The sequence below is a fragment of the Halichondria panicea genome, chromosome 11 (genome assembly GCF_963675165.1).
Source record: "Halichondria panicea chromosome 11, odHalPani1.1, whole genome shotgun sequence".
In the NCBI taxonomy this organism is placed as follows: Eukaryota; Metazoa; Porifera; class Demospongiae; order Suberitida; family Halichondriidae; genus Halichondria; species Halichondria panicea.
Genome location: NC_087387.1, coordinates 3,538,690 through 3,558,388, shown reverse-complemented (window position 1 = coordinate 3,558,388; position 19,699 = coordinate 3,538,690). Strand labels below are relative to the sequence as shown.

The 19,699-nt window shown below is 43.1% G+C and overlaps 1 protein-coding gene and 2 long non-coding RNA genes across 3 annotated transcripts; 2 read left to right on the top strand and 1 right to left on the bottom strand.

Moving 5' to 3' along the window:
- Nucleotides 1-37: 37 nt before the first annotated feature.
- LOC135343666 (uncharacterized) lies at nucleotides 38-11,314 on the top strand. Its single transcript, XR_010397213.1, has 4 exons — nucleotides 38-103; nucleotides 2,169-2,245; nucleotides 2,843-2,998; nucleotides 11,177-11,314. It is a non-coding gene; the product is annotated as an uncharacterized LOC135343666 (long non-coding RNA).
- LOC135343665 (uncharacterized) lies at nucleotides 5,287-7,308 on the bottom strand. The gene is made up of 2 exons (XR_010397212.1): nucleotides 5,597-7,308; nucleotides 5,287-5,507 (listed from the first exon to the last, which is right to left on the bottom strand). It is a non-coding gene; the product is annotated as an uncharacterized LOC135343665 (long non-coding RNA).
- A 7,174-nt stretch (nucleotides 11,315-18,488) lies between the features above and the next one.
- LOC135344321 (uncharacterized) lies at nucleotides 18,489-19,205 on the top strand. The gene has a single exon (XM_064541488.1). The coding sequence runs from the start codon at nucleotides 18,489-18,491 to the stop codon at nucleotides 19,203-19,205; it is 717 nt and encodes a 238-aa protein (XP_064397558.1).
- The last annotated feature ends 494 nt before the right edge of the window (nucleotides 19,206-19,699 follow it).

Sequence of the window (19,699 nt, the reverse complement as noted above, 5' to 3'; positions counted from 1 at the left end):
TACTGTCTTTGGCAGAGTATTTCAGAATTCAAATAGTGGCTGAGTAATTCGACCACGGTCCTGGGCCAAGTAAAGCAAGAGAACTTGTGTTTTCTTAGTTGTGGTAAGTTTAATCAATTAGACACTATAAATTGACAAGGGAAGTACATGGGAATGTGCCTCAGAGCAGTATATACTATGGGACTTTGTAGTGTGCCGTTGTCAAGTGATAATGGTATTGTAAATGTAGTCAAGCCTCGAGGGCAAGGTTCGCGCTAGCCTCGATTCCAGGCCGCAGTAATATATGGCCTTGTACCTATTGCATGTGTGATAGTACGCATGCGCTTCAAATTACCCAGAATATGGATAATCGTACTACGAACGTAAAACCTTAGTAAATTGTACTGTAAATTAGTCTGTTTACTAAGAATATATTCCGTAATACCATGCCTGAGTTCCGTGAAGCTGTGGCTTATGCCATCTATTGCGTTGGTTGGTATGAACATTGAACACTAGTTTGAAAACAGAAGAGGCTCTCGTCTACGTCTAGGATGGTCGTATAGCCGTGTTGTCTTCGCAAGTAGCAGTTGAGGCACCATACACGCCCCATAGCCTGTACAGATCTAAGGTAAGACATCCTGACCATACAACTGTCATAGAGGTAGATGAGAGCCTCTTATGGCTTCAGACTAGTGTGAAAGCCTTCTGGAACAATGCAATAGAGAGCTAAGCAGATGTACATAGATAGAAAATATATGAGAGAAGAAAAAAAGGGCACATTTTGGAGAATAAACTAACGCATGCGCACTATCACCTTGCAATAGGTACCAGACCGTATTTTAATCGGCTTGGAATCAAGGATAGGTTTGCGCATGACGGTGGCACAGTGAAAATGAATGTGGGCTTTTAATAGATGGGCGGAGCCTGACTGGAAACAAAGCCACAGGAGGCATACGCATTACAGACTCGCTTATAAAACTGTAGCCAGAATCAAGTTGCAAGTATGGAGATATGATAGACAAGGGCTTACCTAGCGTAATAAAGACTAAAATCTATCCTTGAGGCTTGAGTTATTGTTATTACCGTACTCTACCGAGATTACGCCCACCCTAATTGTATGCTACAAAGCAGCTACGTACAGGTGGGATGGGCTAAACAGTAGTTTTGTCTCGAAATTAAGCCCACTCATTAAGAAACTATTCTTCTCTGTCTTGCGTCTGAGGGCTGCCAGCTCTTGAATACATCAACATACAACAACGGTAAATGCATGGGTAAAGTAGCCAGGTATAAAGAGTCAAGATTCTGCATCAGAAGGTTGTTCCTTGTCACTGTCAGAGTCTTTAACAGAGATTCAGAGAAGATTGTCCTTGTCTCTTATACTTGCTAATAGGAATTTCAAATATGAATGCGGCATTGTTCTCCTAGAGTGATCTCTTTGTTCACTGTTGTTGTTATATACTTCAGTTAGCAGCAACCAACTTTTACGGCAGTCCCCAGCAGATTACACACGGTGGTGAGACTAGAGTGTGTGTGCAAGATGTAGTTCCAGAAGAAACTAAAGCAGAATGGAACATCTTTTGTCGAATGTCAAGTAGTTTCAGTAACTCTGAGGTTCTCACTAGCAAAGAAACCATGAATGCAATCTCTTTAGTACTTCCTGTCACAACAGGAACTGTGGAAAGAAGCTTCAGTGACATGAAACTTGTAAAGACAAGACTAAGAAATAGACTTGGCGAAGATACCTTAGACCAGGCAATGCATTGAAGGTCGATCCTGCTAAGTTATGCAATGACAATCTTAAAGTAATTATGGAAATTGCAGAAACAGCGTAGAATTATTCTGTGAAACTATTTTGTGTGAAAATACCTTGTACTACATGTAATAATAATGTCATAGATGTTGTACTGTACATTTGATAAGAGGAGGTACGACAGGCGTGGTGCAGCTCAAGTAATTAGCCTTTGATTGAGCAATAATTATCCGCCCACGTCGTATGTTTTTGCTGAGAGTAATCAGAGGCTAATTACTTGAGCTGTACCGCGCCTGTCGGACCTCCTCTGACATTTGATGATGTCATGTAGTACTAATGTGAAATGTTTGGGGGGAAGGGGCACCCTAGCCCCCCCCCCCCCACTAGATGAAACCTGTGATGGGTTATACACTTATACACGTATAACTTGCATCTGCAGGATCCTGAATATGGCAACTGAGATAGCAAAAATGGTTGCTGGTGCAAAATTAAAGCAAGTAACAGGAGATATTGGAGGTAGGTATTGTAAACGTCTGTCCAGTAGTAGTTAAGTATGGATGCCCAACCCCATATCTAAGCAACCTCTTTATAGTGCTGTATATATACATGTAGCTGTATTTCGCTTCGTTGCGTTCCTCAAAAGAGTGGCCCTAGCCAAAAATTCATTGAGCAGGTACGTAGGGTGTACTGTACTCTTGAGCCTTAATTATCCGAACCCCAATCTTCTGAAAGTTTTATTATCCAGATGAAAAATTCGACCAAATTTATTGATTTCATAGCTACTCGCATACTAGTGTCCACGTGGTTGATGTGTTGCTGATTAGCAGAAGCAGCTTAGCCTAAACAGTATTCGACTAGAAAAACATTTGCATATAAAAAATTGCTAGGATTGGCTGGGGGAAACACCAAAACGTGTGGTAAACGAGAGCAGCATAACTTCAACGTCTTTCATATGTACTTTTTGCTGGTCGTTTTCCCCGGCCAATCTTAGCAATTTTTCACTGATAGGGTAATGATCGATCCCTAAAAAATAATATGTTACATGAATTTTGGAATGTGCGGGAATAATCATGATGATTTGGATGAATTTATGTGTATAATATTGTATTACAGTGTTGAGTCCATCCATGCGTAGTGACACGCATGGATGATGATGTGGGCTTGTGTCTGTATTCTCGTGCGAGTCATTTAATGGTCGCATTTTTTGAAGTTCTTTCCAGGTCCTTTCGACGAGTCAGCAGCAGTTTCAAGTCTATACACAGAATTTAGGTATGCAAGAACTGAATTATAGCGCTTGCTCGATTATAAGCGTATTTTTATTTTTAGCACATGCTCAACTGCAGCTTTTTGTACTCAAAGAATTTGTTAGAATTGCTTTGTTTGTCTATGAGCTAACTAGCTTGTACAGTGCATGGTAGCTCCATAGCTGGTGGTATCTATCTGGAAGGACTCTCTGGCATGCGGAGACATAGATCACTCTTTTTGTTCCATCAATGATGATATTATGTTAAATAATGTTGTACAAAGAACTGTAGATAATATATAAATGATATAGCACGATATATACCTAGTTAGTGTAGCCTGCTTGCCTAGTTCGGTCACTTTCTAGCTAGCTATCTGTCACAGAGACATCTGGTTACTGGGTGGGGCTCAAAATGACTGCATTATAGGCACCTTTTCAGCGTTTGGAACTCTGCTATTGACCCCCCATGAGCGCATGCGCTAATAACCCAGTTTCTATGTCTAAAGCCTTACCTCTAAAACGACCAGCATTGAAGTACCGTAGAAACTGGATTATTAGCGCTTACTCGATTATAAGCGTATCTTTATTTTAAGCGCATGCTCAACTGCAGGATTTTTATACTCGAATTGAAGCGCTTTTCCAATTATGCGAAGGTTATTAGTGTAATTTTAGAATTGATTCAGTTTATTTATGAGCTAGTTAGCTTGTACAGTGCTAGCCTCGATCCCAGGCCGCACTTCCCACTAGGGAAGTGGGCCTGGTATCGACTGCTTGCGCATGCGCTAATATCCCCCCGGTATCTGGGGGCTTTGGATAACATCGTTTATGCTCAGTAAAACTATAACATCACAACGAAAGGAAGTGGATTGAAGGAAGTAGATAGAAAGTTTGATTGAAGGTTTCTAGCCCATCGGATAGCATTCTCTGATAGCTACCCTTAGCCTGCTATGCTAACAAAAGACTCACAGCCTGCAACAGTGTGGATGACGATTGTCTGAAAGGAGTGACGGCTGATAAGAGCCTATATGGACAGGCCACGCCCTTTTAACACTAACTTCGGTGAAAGTCTACTATACTACTGCTACTGATTCTATCAGAAGAAAATAGCAGTACAACAAACTTACACAGCTCTGTCTCTAGCTAGCTAGCTATATAGCTCTGTGTATGACTTTTAAGATATTTTCTCTGATGTATCCAGTATTATAGGAATATTTACGGGGAAAAAAATCGAATAATTTAGCGCACGCGCAAGCAGTCGATAGCAGGCCTTCTTTCAAAGGCCGGTGATAGCTATATACATGTAGCTGGTGATATCCATCTGTAAGGACTCTCTGGGCATGTTGTTACCTTGTCTCAGACAATGTCTGATCATGCTGAGAGAATGTGAGACATGGATGAGGTCCTTTTATTCCAAGTTCCTGGTTATGAATGTTTTTATAATATGAATTTAAATGATGTATATATGTAAAATGAACTGTAACATAATAGTATGATATAGATCCAGTTAGGGTTGCCTGCTTGCCTTGCTTGCTCACTTTCTAGCCAGCTTGCGAGTCAGCTCTCATCACAGAGACATCCGGTTGCTGGGTGGGGCTCAAAATGACTGCATTATAGGCGCATTCTCGAATATAAGCGTATAGAGCTCTGCTATTGACCCTAAAAGCGCATGCGCTAATAATCCAGTTTCTACGGTATTGCTTTAGTGGGTTACGATGCAGTGTTCGCCCACGCAGTAATTATCAGTAGTACATCAAGCTGTCTTGACAGTATACACTAGTCGTCATTTTATATGTTAGGCATTGCATGCTCTTTGCCAACAAGGCAATTATCTATTTAAACGAGGAAAGGGGCACGGTGGCTTGAAACAATTTCCATCAAGTTAGCTCATGGAGAAGTAGAAAACAACTGCCGACCAGCTAGTAAACTCTAGCATTTTTACCCGAGACGCGCGTGGGCGGCCACGGGTATAGTAGTATGTTGGTCTGTTTGTTTGTTACCTGAGGTGCGCGTGGGCGGCCACGGGTATAGTAGTATGTTGGTCTGTTTGTTTGTTACCTGAGGTGCGCGTGGGCGGCCACGGGTATAGTAGTATGTTGGTCTGTTTGTTTGTTTGTTTGTCACAGGTATATCTACTCACCTGGATGCCACAGCGCTGCGTTTACAGCATAGATAGCCTTCACACAACAATATTTTGATTTGTTTGTTTGTTTGTCACAGGTATATCTACTCACCTGGATGCCACAGCGTAGCCTCGACTCCAGCCCCTTGAATAGTGGGCCTGGTATTTACTGTTGGCGCGTGGGTGGACAATTAATTTATTATTTACCGTATTTATCTCATTGAACGTTAAAACAGTATTTTATCTTATTGTGATAAAGAACAGAAAAAAGAAAAAGAAGAGGCTACCTCTCTGCATATACTGTAGACAGAGACAGCTAAGTAAAACATCAGCTCTGTAGATTTATTCATTAACTTGAGGCTTGGATCGGATACACACTCAGGCGACAAGTTAATCTCATAAGAAATTAGTTAAACCTGTGGGTAAAAAATAAATGTGGATAAGTACAGTGGCTGTGACGTAACATAATGTGAGGACTACTTATTGATTTACACAATAGATTTACCATTGAAAGCACTATCCATTAATACACACTCAAGCAACAAGTCCCTCGGATAGGATACACACAAGTCCCTCGGATTGTAAACACATTCAGGCCACACAGTTCTCGGATCAGATACCACGTACTTATTTTCGGCAAATGTCACAACAATACTTCCTTCCAGAGAGAATGGCACTGAACGTCGAACAGACACACCAACACTTTGAAGATGGCTTCACTCAGAGAAACAAGAGGAGAAATCACCATCACAACACTTCTTTCAGAGAGAGGTGCACTGGTCCTGACAAGCTTCACATCAATCAAGAAAGGGAGTGTCTGGAAAGCAGATGGACTTGCTCTGGGACTTACCATAGCCGGTCAGTACGGTACCCACATAAACACCAGCGTACAGACACTTCAGCGCCTCCAGCTGCTTGTCTTTCAAGACTAGACCTGGTATTCCAACACAGGATAACGCGTACAGAAGAGAAGGTAGCAGCCATTACACAACTTGTACTAGATTTCTTTTTTCAATGACATCATTATAAATGAAACGGATATCAATGTTTTACAAACTAATGCGGAATAAGAATACTGATAAATATACTGCAATTTACGATTACCAAGATTCTTGGTAATTCTGGCGCATGCGTAAACAGTGTATACCACGCCTTTCTCAGCGGCTTGGAATCGAGGCTAGCCACAGCGCTGCGTTTACAGCATAGATAGCCTTCACACAACAATATCTTGATTTAAATAGTGGCAGATTTTGATGTTAAAGCTTCATTGTCGAGCAAAAGCTAAGAAGCTTGAACTTGCACATTGGCAGCTAGCTAGCTACACGTGGCCTTGATTACGTAGTTGCAGCTGAAGTGATCCTTACCAAATATAATTGTAGTAGAAAGCTAAAATTGTGACTGGTTGTTGGCTAACTCTGGATCCTATACTCCAGCCTGGCAGGAGCCATACCTCTTTAAGTCTAAGCTCCAGGCTTCTTTGCTGTCATCCCTGTCCACAGTGCATGTCTAATGTGACATGTACCACTCAATGTTTCAGCATGCCTCCAAGTCTGGTTTAGTTTTATTGCTCTTGAGTTGCTGTGCTAGTCATACATGCTACATGCACTGCATTATCACTCTTCTGGTTTCTTTATTATCATGTCACCAGCCGAGGGTTTGCACTTTAGTGCTCTAGGTTTGTTTGTTTGTCTGTTTGTTTGTCACAGGTATATCTACTCACCTGGATGCCACAGCACTGCGTTTACAGCATGGATAGCCTTCACACAACAATATCTTGATTTACATAGTGGCAGATTTTGCTGTTAAGCTTCTTTGTCGAGCAAAAGCTAAGAAGCTTGAATAAGCTTGTGACTAGGTCTGCTTACCTGGATGCTCTAGCACTGCGTTTACAGCATGAGTAGCCTCCACACAACAAGTTAGTACTTTTGATAGTGGCAGCTTTCGGTGTTAAAGCTCCTTTGTCTAATAGCTTGAACAGAACTTGCACATGCGTTACTTATAACTGAAGTGATCCTGTACCAAGAACGATGGAACAGGGTCACTAAAGTAGAAAGCTGTATATACCAGGAACAATGGAACAGGGTCACTAAAGTAGAAGCTTGAATTATAGCTCCTGCTGCTGACTGGGATCCTACTCCATGCAGAACCTGGAGCCATACTTCTCTGAGACTCCAGGCTTCTTTACTGTGATCCTAATCCACAGTGCATATATCTATAGTACCACTACCTGTTCTCAAATGTTTCAGCAGTCTGGTTTAGTTTTATTGCTCCTGAGTTGCTGTGCAAGTCATACATGATAACAACATCACTATATGCACTGCATTATATTTCTGGTTTCTTTTATTCATGTCACCATGTACCAGCCGAGGGTTTGCACTTTAGTGCTCTAGTTTTTCAGTTTGTAGGAGCAAAAACTCTTTGAGCCGCCCTCAGGAATAGTTCTTGTCAGAGTCTTTCTTTTTTTAATATTTGACGACTAAATTCGGTTTATGACCACAATAATTATATTTGCGGTGAAGTTGTGCCGTCTAGTTAGCCTACAAACGCTGTAATAGTTACTTATGCACAAACAATGTCTTTCTTTTCACAAAAACAAAAAATAAGAACTCGTGAACTGCATCGTAACCTTAAATGGCATGTTTCTGCCAGCCAATCCCAAAGTAAATTTCTCCAGTCCATGTCTTATAAGTAGCAAAAGATTTTCAATGCTAATAAAAATTCTCCATGCATTTACCCGAACAGTATGACAGCGTAAAATTACATCAAATCAAGCTATAAAAAAGCGCCTTACCTTGAAGTTTTCTCCCATAATTATACCTCGAGGCGTAGCCGCACGAGGGATACGGTAAAGCTGACTATGTGTGTGTGTGTGTGTCTGTCTGTGTGTGTGTGTGTCTGTTCCAGCTGTAACTGCTCAACGGTTGCAATGCGACGAAAACTAACAGCTTCTATAGGCTTCTAGCCACGTTCTCTTGGATTTCGATTCGTGGATTAGCAAACTAAAGCTTCTTTCTCGAGTTATGGCTAGTTTGACTCACATTGAAGGCTGTTGCAGTCTCTTTAGAATCTTTCATAGCATCATCTGTCCGCACAAACTTTCTATTCCACATATGAGTGCACTAAAGCGCTAGCTTTTTGTTAGCTACAAGACTCAGAAAATACTTGTTAAAACAGCTAGCTAGCTAGTAGCCATTTGTGAAATTGGACACACCCTTTAATTATTCCTGTGGATGTAACGCGCTCATTTCCCATGTGTGATATCCAAGATCCAGATCCTCCTGGCAGAATCATATTTTTCTTGAGGGCCTGGTAAGCCACAAAACACTACTACCGTATAGCGCGAAATGTTCGAGGGGCTTAATTTTCGCGGATTTCGTGGGTTAGAATTCTATACGAAAATTAAGTCCACGAAAATTGTTCTTTAATTAGAATTACCTGCTATCGTGCAAATATTTAAAGGCGTGGCTTCCGGTAAGCAGTCATTCCGCGAACATTGTGCAACGAAATGGTTTTTAGAGGCCAATCTACGAAATATAAGTGCCTCGAAAATTTCGTGCTATACGATATAACATTGTTGCATTTTGAGTGGGCAGATCAAAGGAAACACTGTGCCAATATCTGCCATATGGCACAGGTCAAGCCTTGAACTGTGCCACTATCTAGATAGCCTCGTTCCCAGGCCTTACTTTTTCTTGCTGTTGTCACTGTTCATCCATAAATCATAAGAAAGACATAGTGAGGCAGCAAAGAAAGAAATGGGCGTACAGTTAAGAAAAAGTAAGGCCTGGTTTGGGAAATTGCGTGATCCACAAGGATTTTTATGAACGTGGGCGATATGTAGCCCACAATTGTGACGTAAGGTATTCTCCCACGCGTTCAGAGTTTTAATAAGACTGTACTGAGACAACCACCAAGCTGTGCTGCAAGTCAGATCAGAGAACCAGCGTGGCCAGCTCTGGTGGCAGTAGCTACCTGCTATATGATAATGATGACTAAGCTATTCTTGATCTATACTATAGACTATGCATGTAGAAAGACACAATGATAGTCTGATAGAATCTGAACACACAATTGCAAATTCAATCTAGACTAGTTACTAGATCATCTAGCTAAGCCTAAGGTATAGCTAGCTATAGTGCTTGCAAACTTCCAGTTCCAAGTCCATGTCCAGCTTGCTGCTTTATTAGTCATAGATTTCTGCGTGGGCAGTCCAACATATCTAGCTCAGCATGCCCACGCTCATTTTCACCCTTCTACCACCCTTCTACCCTCACGCGACTTCCCGATACAGGCTCTCCTTTTTCTTAACTCTACGTCTATTTCTTTCTTTATTCCTCCAATTAATACCGTATTTTATCTCATTGAACAATTAATACAGTATTTTATCTTATTGAACGATTGTGATAAAGAACAGAAAAGGGAGAGCCTGTGTAGAGGCTACTATCTAGATACTGTACTGGCATACTGGCATACTGGCATAGTGTGGCTGAAGTTACCTAAAGCCCACCCTCTACCCAGTAACCTGAAACGGTCCCTTCTATAGTATAACACTGTCAACAGATTCAGTGGTAGGCAAAAAACGTTTTTCATGCGTCTGGGTGCATTCCACAGCCACCACAAGTAGTTGAAACTTGTTGTCCTATAAAAGGAGTGATGTGTACACTGAAAGGATGCAAGGAATGCAACAAATCAGTTGTTACACAGCTCACTGGTGCGCACATTGGATATATTGGCTCAGTAGTGCCTTTGCCCTCGAGGCCTGCGGCTAAGTCACTACTGAGCCAATATATCCCATGTGTCACAACTATAACTTATAGATAACAATATGCATGTACACAAGTCTTTTCTTCTTAGATATTATATACACTGAACTACAGATCCTGGAAGAATCAATTTTCTTCTTTCTTGAGGTCCTGGTATTAAAGCCACATAATACAACAATAGATGCATGTAAATAAGTATTTTCTTCTCAGTGACTTTATATAGATATGCTAACTTTATGAAATAATTAAATTAATTAGTAAATTATGCATTATAATTAATTGAAAACAAAATCTTCTTCTTTGTTGCTTCCTAGATCCGGTCCTGGTATAAGCAGCCACTAAACACAACAATGATACCATAATTATACAATTGAAGTCAGTTTTAGACAGATTATTTTATACACTTTTTCCTCTTCTATACTTCCTCTTAAACGCTAATTGATGAAAAGGACTTCTAACCATAGATAGAGTAGAAGGGGATTGGCAACGGAAGTGTGGTTCACGTGATGTTTTACAATGAAGTGTATGTAAAGCTCAGAAACAATCCGTGTTTCGCTTTCTACCCCTGGTAAGTTTATCGGGAAACTTATTGAGTCTAATCATAGTCTATGCATTCGTCTCAAAGACCCCTCTAACACTTACACAAATGCCCCCGGTGAGTATCATTTGGAAACAAAGAAAATACAATCTTGATTGTCGTGAAGTAGCTAGTCTAACACAGAGCGATTTTTCATGCTTGTGTTACTATGATATAGCTAAGGTTGTGTCACTAAGTAGTATGCTGTCTCCACAAGTATTTAATGAAGTTGATGTTTAGCAGCAGAACTGCTCGTGGACTTTTTACAGACAGCAAAAACAATTCTCACAAATTATTCATGTTTAGACCCCACGTTGGAAGTAAGCCTCGATTAAAACCGCGGGGAAACACGGATGGTATATTGAGGGTACCTCGTTTCCAATCCCTCTCTACTCAATCTATGTTCTAACCAACAGGCATCAAGTAGAGCAAATGCAATTTTCAATCCCTTAATTTCCTTTTCCTTAATCTATGGGCTTAAAAAACAGTTGACCACCTTTTTTTACAGATGTTTCTTTAAATTGCCTCCCCTTTCAATATTCGTGGATCCGCCCTTATAATAAAGACAGCAGAAAGAGTGCACCAAATAATTGAATCTGGGCATCACGCCCTTTTAATGAGAACCCTGGTCATTAAGCTCCTCCCAATTATTATGGGGCATTAAATTTCGCATGCTGGGGCAATTTTTCCATTATTTTAGTGACATGCTATCTTGATCTGTTATGAAATAATTATATCGATTTAGGAGCTCTGGGAGTTGACTCGGAAAGTGACACGAATCGTGCTAAAGAACTAAATGAGAAAGCAGATCAAGAAAGAACAAAAAGAAAGGAAGAACGAAAACAGGAAAAACAGCTCCATCATAAAGAAAAAGAGTTAGAAAGGCAAAAGATTCGAGAGAAATATGCTTTAAATCGTAGCAAAAAATCACCAACTAAAGAAAGCAAGGAACAGCCAACTCATCATGATAAAAATTGCCTTATCAGTTAAGTGCAGACTACAAACACGTATAACATTTGTCTTTGTTTATAGTGAACGTAATATTTAACACCAAGCAACTTATTATTTTCGCCATGTTATGCTAGTTGAAGTAATTTGTATGTTATTTATGCAATTATTGTTGACACTAAGGAGCTTAGGAAACAGAAATCTATATGAATGGATCTTCAAGGATAGAAGGGATAAGAAGCCAGGGCCGATTTGTCTCTAAAATAACGATGTATGTGCTAGCCGGCCGCATTTCCTCAAAGAGTGGGACTGATATCAACTGCTTGCGCATGCGCTAACCAGTGAAGGAGGCTATATCCCCGTTTACACGACACCTAATCCAGGTCGAATCCTGATTCAATTCCGGGTCAGATTTTTCTGAGTAGTGGGCATAGTAAAATGACCATGCACTAATTGCATTTGCGCAAACATTGGCTGATAGGAAGCTACAGGCTTACTCCAGAGGGCGTACTCTAGAAACACCCACGAACATGTACATGTACAACACCTTAGAATTAGCCCTCTGTGCTTACTCACAGCTAAACCGCGTCTGACACAACTGCACCATCTCCTTAAAAAATTAATGTGTTGGCTAATCTGGAGTCCGACCCGGATCAAAGGCCTGGTGTAAACGGGGCTTATGTACGTGCATGCAGCTTGCAGCTTTTTTCTTACTCTTGTAGCCAATAAACAGCTAGTGTTTTAGTGCAAGGCTAACTCATAAGTTGAATAGAAAGTTTGTACAAACAAACGATGCTGCTGTGAAAGATTCTGAAGAGACTGCATGGCACAGTGTCACACTGAGGCGGCAGTTTGGAAGTGGCAACTTCTGAGCCACTCCTCCAATTTACTGCGCATGTGCTAACATCAATGGGCATGCGCAGTCTTCCTGTCACTCCATCTGGCTTGTGGTTTTAAGCTTGTAAACTTGCAGTGACCGCTACCTACTGTATCTTTGCACCTACTAGACGATAAGCATTTCATATTCATTATAATTATTCTTCGTAGTGAGTCTAAAGTGATAGCTACCCTTACAAAAATGTGAAGTGCGCTACATGTGTGCTGCGCATAAACGCTTTATAAATGTTGTACACATCCAGCGTTAGTTAATATTGATGCTGCAACTCGATATTTGGCCACCACATGCGTATGCGCGAAACAAGTGCAGGATGAGAGCAAACAATACGTTAGCCTCGATCCCAGGCCGCTCTTCCTCGAAGAGAGGGTCTGGTATCGACTGCTATAAAGCTATCATGTCAAGAAAAGGAGCATAAACAACAAGACAATGGATAAACCATGCAAACCAATTGACTGAATTGTAGATTTATAGAGCTGCACACACATGAAAATGTTGGTCTATTGCACTGATTTCTGTTTCCATATCATGTTTATGTTCAGTATCTCAGAGGGTCTTGACTCTTCTGCCTGTGATAGAGTGAATAACAAAATGGTAGTTATGCCAACTTTTGTGCTCCCCATTCTTTCTCTTGACTGCAGCTACACATCAACTATGGCATTCTAGATATAGAAGAAAGCAATACAATGATAGTCTTGATCCTTTAGAGTGTCTGATTGCACTACCAACAGTGTAGCAGCTCTAACCGTAGCTCAACTTTTAGCATTTAGCCTACGTATCAAGATACTTTTTGCCACTCAAAATGGCGGACATTTGTAACCACGCCCATTTTCCACGAGTTTATATGTGACCAAACCCCTTTTTGGCCAGAAGTGGGCGGATCTGCACAACCTCTATAATTATAGCTCTGTGTCTGACTTTTGAAAAGTATTCTTTGTCTGTATAATTATGTTATTCAGGATATAATTCGGGTAAAAATTCAGTTTAATGGGAAACATTACTGGAAAATTATGCGCAAGCAGTCAGTAGTAGGCCTCCTTTTTGAGGCCTTGTGAAGGAGGCTAACAATACGTGACGGTGTGCTATAATAATTATGTGCGTGATATGTATGCAGACTGCATCAGGCTGCATTATGATTTGCACACAGCCTGCTTGTATGTGACTGCGTTCATTCCCAGGGGTGGATCCAGCCAAAAATTTATAGGGGGTTATAAAACAAAAGCGTGCAAATGTTTGACCACGCCCCCTTAATTGAAATTGACATCATAGTAAACGTGCACAAGTATACTTACAAATCTACTGTCTACATAGTAAACGTGCACAAGTATACTTACAAATCTACTGTCTACGTGAATGGTATGTGTGGAATGAAAATTATTTTGTATTTACTACTTTAGTGTGTCCTGCTTGTAAGTTAACCACATTGCTCATTTAGCCACAAGCAACACAAGTGTTGAGCTGAGTGTTTGGAGGGGTTGCAACCCCTGAAACCCACCCCTATGCATATGCCACATGCAAGCAATTGTGTTTGTGCATCTATCCTGCTACCATAGGGCACACAGTGCTATTTTGGTTCTAGTACACATGCGACTTGTATGTACCATACGATCCAAACCTTCCAGTATCTTACGTGCCACTTGTATGCACCATGCAACTTGTATGCACCATACTACCAGTACACATCATCATCCATTTTTCGTATACAGTAGACCCTCGCTCTCTGAAGTACGGCCACCTCGATATACCGGCCATTTGGCTTGGCACGCCATTGGGCTTGGCACGGAATGCTAGCTATATGTTTACTGCACAAAACTCACCCTGTCACTCGCTACATGCAATTAAACGTAGTTAACGCCAAGTATGAGCCGCAGGTTAAGTTTTTTTTTTTTTTTTAATATCAAATAATCATGTGTACGTGGGACAATACAGGAAAGGAAAGTTATATATATATGTTTAGATCTAATTATTCTTATATGGTTGAGTTAAAAAACGTTGAGTTAAAAAGATTGCACCTGGCCTTCGTGGACGGCCAGGTCGATAGAATCTGTATTGACTTCGGAAGTGAAGGTAGATCGGAAGCCACGGATGCACATTACAGCCGATCTTAGTAGAGAGAAGTTTAATCTGCATCTCACCCAATGGAGGGTAGAACTGTATTGTCTTCCTTGTGTCTCTGAAATTAGTGATGCCAACCTCTTGTATACGATGGTTGCGGCTGGGCCAATTCCTCCAGCAGCAGAGAGAACCAGTGGGGTGAACGAGCCGTCTCTAATGCGCTCTTCATAACATCTCTTCTTCTCTAACTCATTTTTTCTATAGCATTGGGTCTGGGTGGAGTTGCGGTAGCAAGGTGCCTAACATCAAAGAATGCACTCTGTCTATCTCTTCCCCAAAAGCTCGTTGGTAGGGTTTCCTTCAGGTCACTTGCGGTTCTCTCATCTATTTGTCTGCGAAACTTCTGGGCATTGGATTTCATTCTTACTTGATCACGCTTAACTTTAGGTCCTATCGGTCCTGCGATTGTCTCGCAAGTGGAGTAGTGTAGTGTGCTTCTTTCGCTTGGGTTTGAGATACCTAGACCTCCTAGGCGGGCCAACAGCTGTCTTTCTTTGTCGTTGGGGGCATTTTGGCTTGTGAGAGTTGGGATAAAGATTGTTCTAATTGTTTCTTCGAGCGTTTTAATTAGATCTTTGATATTCGGAGTAGTTCTTGCCAAATATGTCCATCTGCTAGACAGGCCATGTGTGAGGGCAGCATGTGGCTGACTAATAGCTATTGATGATAATCTTTTCAATTCCTCCACCCATGTGTCTACCTTTTGTTTTACATATATAGGTTTCAAGGAATGAGCGTTTTCCAATCGCAGATCCAAGATATCTTTTGCCTTCCTCGGTGGTGGTTACATCCGTTCCTTGAAAAGTGGTTTTAGCTTTTTCCAACTGCCCTTCCTTTGCCATGTTTTGGATGCATTTGGGAAGTAGCCAAAGTCTGGGCCAACATTTGTAAGGCAATCCCACCACCCTCGTAAGTCACTGAGGTTCCCTACGGCAGACGCATCATCTGCGAACCACACCTGCTTCATTGTGTCACGTTTCAGATGTGGGTTGACAGCTATCGCATATATTGCCATTGCCAGCGGGTCACCTTGGGTGGTGCCTTCTTGTGAGAGAAGGGTTTCTCCATCGATATAGAGATTGATGTCTTCTAGACTTGGATAGTGATGGACAGAGATGGTGGATATTCCTCAGGGCATTTTGTCAATTTAGTGAGTTAAATGCATTCGTCGCGTCGACCATGATGATAGCTTCGGTTTCGGGATCATTAAACAGTGTTCTCATGCAACCAGATTGATGCCCAGCACACAGCTGGAGTGGTCCTGCTGCTGCTTGAATGTCGTCACTGAGGACTCTCGCAATTGCTCGACTAATTACTCTTCTGGCCCCCCACACCGGTACGTGCTGTCACAGCCTAGCCTATCAAAACCTTGGAGCTATAGTCCTACATACTGTTATAATCATTGGCATAGTAGATACTCTAATGTAGACGAGAAATTAATATTGTAGTTGGCATACTAAGATAGGGCATAATTATAGTATGTACTCTAGTGCAGGTAGACTAAAAAATGATGGCTGTGACTGGGCCTCAGATGCATGTCGCCCTCCGGCGATGTAGACGAAAAATTAATATTGTACTATAAAGATAGGGCATTTATAGTATGTACTTTAGTGCATGTAGACTAGAAAATGATGGCTGTGACTGGGCCTCCTCTGAGGCAGATGCTTGTCGCCCTCCGGCGTTGGGAAAGCTGAGCCTCCTCCGAGGCCCCCCCTGGTGCCCTCTGGCGCGGGTGACTGTGCCTCCACTGAGGCGGATGCCGTGTCCTCACAAGGATGGGGTGGTGGACATGATGTTCCTCACTCATTGCTAATTTCCGGCGACCTGCAGGTAGTGGCCTGGGTGGTCCCCCATTGGATGTGCGGGACCTGAGCCTGCCATTGATCGGGGCAGAAGACACACCTCTCACCCCAAGTGGGGGTGGCACCAGTGCGGTTGTGGGCGGGTCGTCGGAGGACGAGACCCGGCCTCCCAGCAATTCCAGCAAAACTGAACAGCTGAACAGCTCTTTGTATGCCACGTCCTTCCTGGCTAATCAGAACCAGCGCGGGAGGACGTGCCAACACCACTGTGTACTATTGAATGTACAGTACAAAGAATGGGAACCTAGCATGCTTACTAGTCTGTATGTACAAGGTAAGCTTCGTATATTACATGGAGACGTCTCAGAGTTGTGCCCTCGCCCCTCCTTCCATGGGTAGAAATCTGGGAGACTCCCGTTCGGCGGATAGGGGCCACTCGGACAGACGCTGGCGTGATCCGGCTTCATGTGTAAAAATGGCGTGTTTTGACTGGAACGACGGAAAATGTTCTTCTCCGTACTGTCGGTTTAAGCACGTTTGTGCAACGTGTGGGGTCAAATGTACAGGGGCTAAGCCCGAGGATCGGTCAAAAGTGTGACTGTTAGCAGAAACGGAACCTGGCTGAGTATTGTGTTGGTGTGTTGTGTGTGTTGGTGTGTTGTGTTTCTTGGTGCATGCAGGCTACTCATTATTTCATGCTTGAAATATTATGACGGTATGGTGGGTACTGGTCGTTTTTAAGGCTGAAGGGACATTAAGAACTTGGGAGGGACTTGGGAGGGTACTGGTCGTCTGTTGTGATGGGTGACTCTCGCGGCTTTGCCGCGGTGTGAGTTTGGAATAAGAGGTGGGGCTGTTCTCAATAATTTTTTTTTTAATTTTTAATTTTTTTATATTGAAACATGTGATGACAAAGTGAGTGAGGTGACAAAGTGAGTGAGGCCAAAGTGGAGGCAGAATAAATTAAAATAAATTTTTTAAATTAAAATAAATTAAGATATAAAAATGACTAAGTTACACCATCTTAGAGCAGGGGGCAGAGTGGGGGCTCTGTGAATCAGCATAGGCCAAGCTGACTCTGCCGAAGAGGTGTTTAGTTGTGTCCGTATCTCAGTCGGCACCTGATCGGAGACGAATCGATCTGCCGATGACTTGAATCGTCGAGATGAAATCCTCGGCCAGACCTCCAAGAGTTTCAGCGACAAGAGGGACACACGTCAGACCTGCATTGCGGCAGTTCGCTTGCGCTGGACTCCCACTTGGAGAGCGTGGATGCGCAGCTACTGACAGTGTGAAGGGCGAGATGATGTGGACGTCGAGAGCGGCTGGACGGCCGTTGGACCAATTGGGGAGAAGGACATCCGCAGGGCGAGCACTAGACTCTGCAATAAGGCCTGGAGTTTACTATGCGCAGATGGGAGGGTTTGTTAAAAGAACAATTGTCCTTCCTTGCAGTTCCCCCTCTTGAAGCCTCACTGGCAGGAGGTGGCTACATCTACATGGATGATCTTCGTGCACTGGAGCAAGTGGTATCAAAGGGAGCCCCACCGCTGGACTGTCGTGGCAGAGTGGGAGAGGCTACTAGCATCCCACCCAGACAGGGACTTTGTGGCCTACATTGTTCGTGGCATTACATCGGGTTTTCACATTGGTGTAGAGGAGTACAAACAGTAACATGCAATCGGCGAGCTCAGGTTATTGATAGCTACTTGGGTACAGAATGCTCATTGAACAGAGTAATTGGCCCCTTGCCCGTGGACACCCCTGGTATTCATGTGAATAGGTTTGGGGTAATCCCGAAAGCAAACCAGCGAGGCTCATAGTTGACCTGTCACACCCCACTGATTTCAGTGTCAACGATGGTATTCCCCAGCCCCTGTGCTCCCTACGGTACGTCACTGCAGTGTGGCAAGGGCGCCCTTCTTGCGAAACTAGAGTGCGTATCGTAATGTGCCGGTTCACCCTAGTGACCGTTGGCTTCTCGGCCCTTTATGTGGACGCTGCATTACCGTTTGGTTTGAGACCGGCCCCCAAGATATTCAATGCAGTCGCTGATGCCTTGCTGTGGATAATGGGTTTCCGAGGGGCTACTTGGACGACTTCCTGCTGGTGGGGAAGCCTGGATTAGGGGATTGTGCCCACTCCCTTCAGACGACATGTCAGACACTGGGAGTCCCAGTGGCCCCCCATAAGCCCGTCAACGGTTTTGACTTTCCTGGGGATCTGCCTTGACACAATTAACATGGAAGTCCGGCTGCCAAAAGACAAATTGGTAAGGCTACAGGTCACACATGGGAATGTGCATAAAGAGGGAACTTCTCTCCCTGCTGGGAATGCTTCACCATGCTGCCAAGGTTGTTCCACCGGGGCGGACATTCCTGAGAAGGATGATCGACACGTCAATGCTGGCGACTCAGAACCATCACCACATTCGGCTAGGTCTAGGTTTTCGGTCTGACCTTCATTGGTGGAGTTTGTTCCTTGGCATGATCCAAGGGGAATCCACTCCCTCGGGCATAGTGGTCACCTCTGATGCGTCTGGATCATGGGGCTGTGGAGCCTTTTCACAGACGGGAGACTGGTTTCAAATTCCTTGGCAAGGCTACTGGGTCGGAGTTCACATAACGGTGAAAGAACTACTACCAGTTGTGGTCGCGTGTGCCTTGTGGGGAAGGTCATCCCAGGGTCATTCTATTCAAGTCAGGTGTGCGGTGGTGGCAATTCTGCGTTCAGGCACAAGCAAAGACAAGTTGGCCATGCATTTAGTGCGATGCTTAGCCTTTTTCAAGGCAGAGTTTGGCTTCACCATAGTGGCAGAGCACTTACCTGGTAGATTGAACACTGCTGCAGATGCATTATCCAGAGACAAACTATCTCACTTCTGCCCCAAGGCCCCTCAGACTCCGGTAGCAATCCCGCAGGAACTGTTTCAGGCCCTCATTGCCACGCAACTGGACTGGACGTCTGTGAGCTGGAAAAGAATGTTTCATTCTATTTTAGGAAAGGTGGTTTAGCAAAATCGACACAAAACACTTACAAAGCGGGTCAGGCCCGGTATATTAAATTTTGTGCTATGTTCTCGTGGTCACCATTTCCAATATCAGAATCATGTGCCTCTTCATTTGTTGCCTTTTTAGCAGGGGAGAGTCTAGGACTATTAAGGTGTACCTGTCTGCAGTGAGGTACTCTCAAATCGCAGCAGGTTACAAGGATCTGTTTGCCACCCCGTGGCATCGTCTCGAGTACGGGCTCAAAGGGATCAAGAGGGACCAGGCCGAAAAGGGCATAAAATCCAAACCTCGCTTGCCCATGACCCCAACCATTCTTCGAAAGTTGAAACAGGTTTGGAATGTGTCTTCTGAGGACTACGACACAAAAATGATTTGGGCGTTGCCTAGGTTTCTTCGGTTTTCTCCGATGTGGCGAAATGACTGTGCCCAGTGATGACAGCTATGATCCATCTTGCCATCTGCCATATCGGGATCTGGCGGTGGACCACCAGGACAAG

What these genes read in the sequence shown, in the direction of transcription:
- LOC135344321 (XM_064541488.1), top strand. Translation starts at nt 18,489, where the DNA reads ATGTGCATAAAGAGGGAACTTCTCTCCCTGCTGGGAATGCTTCACCAT.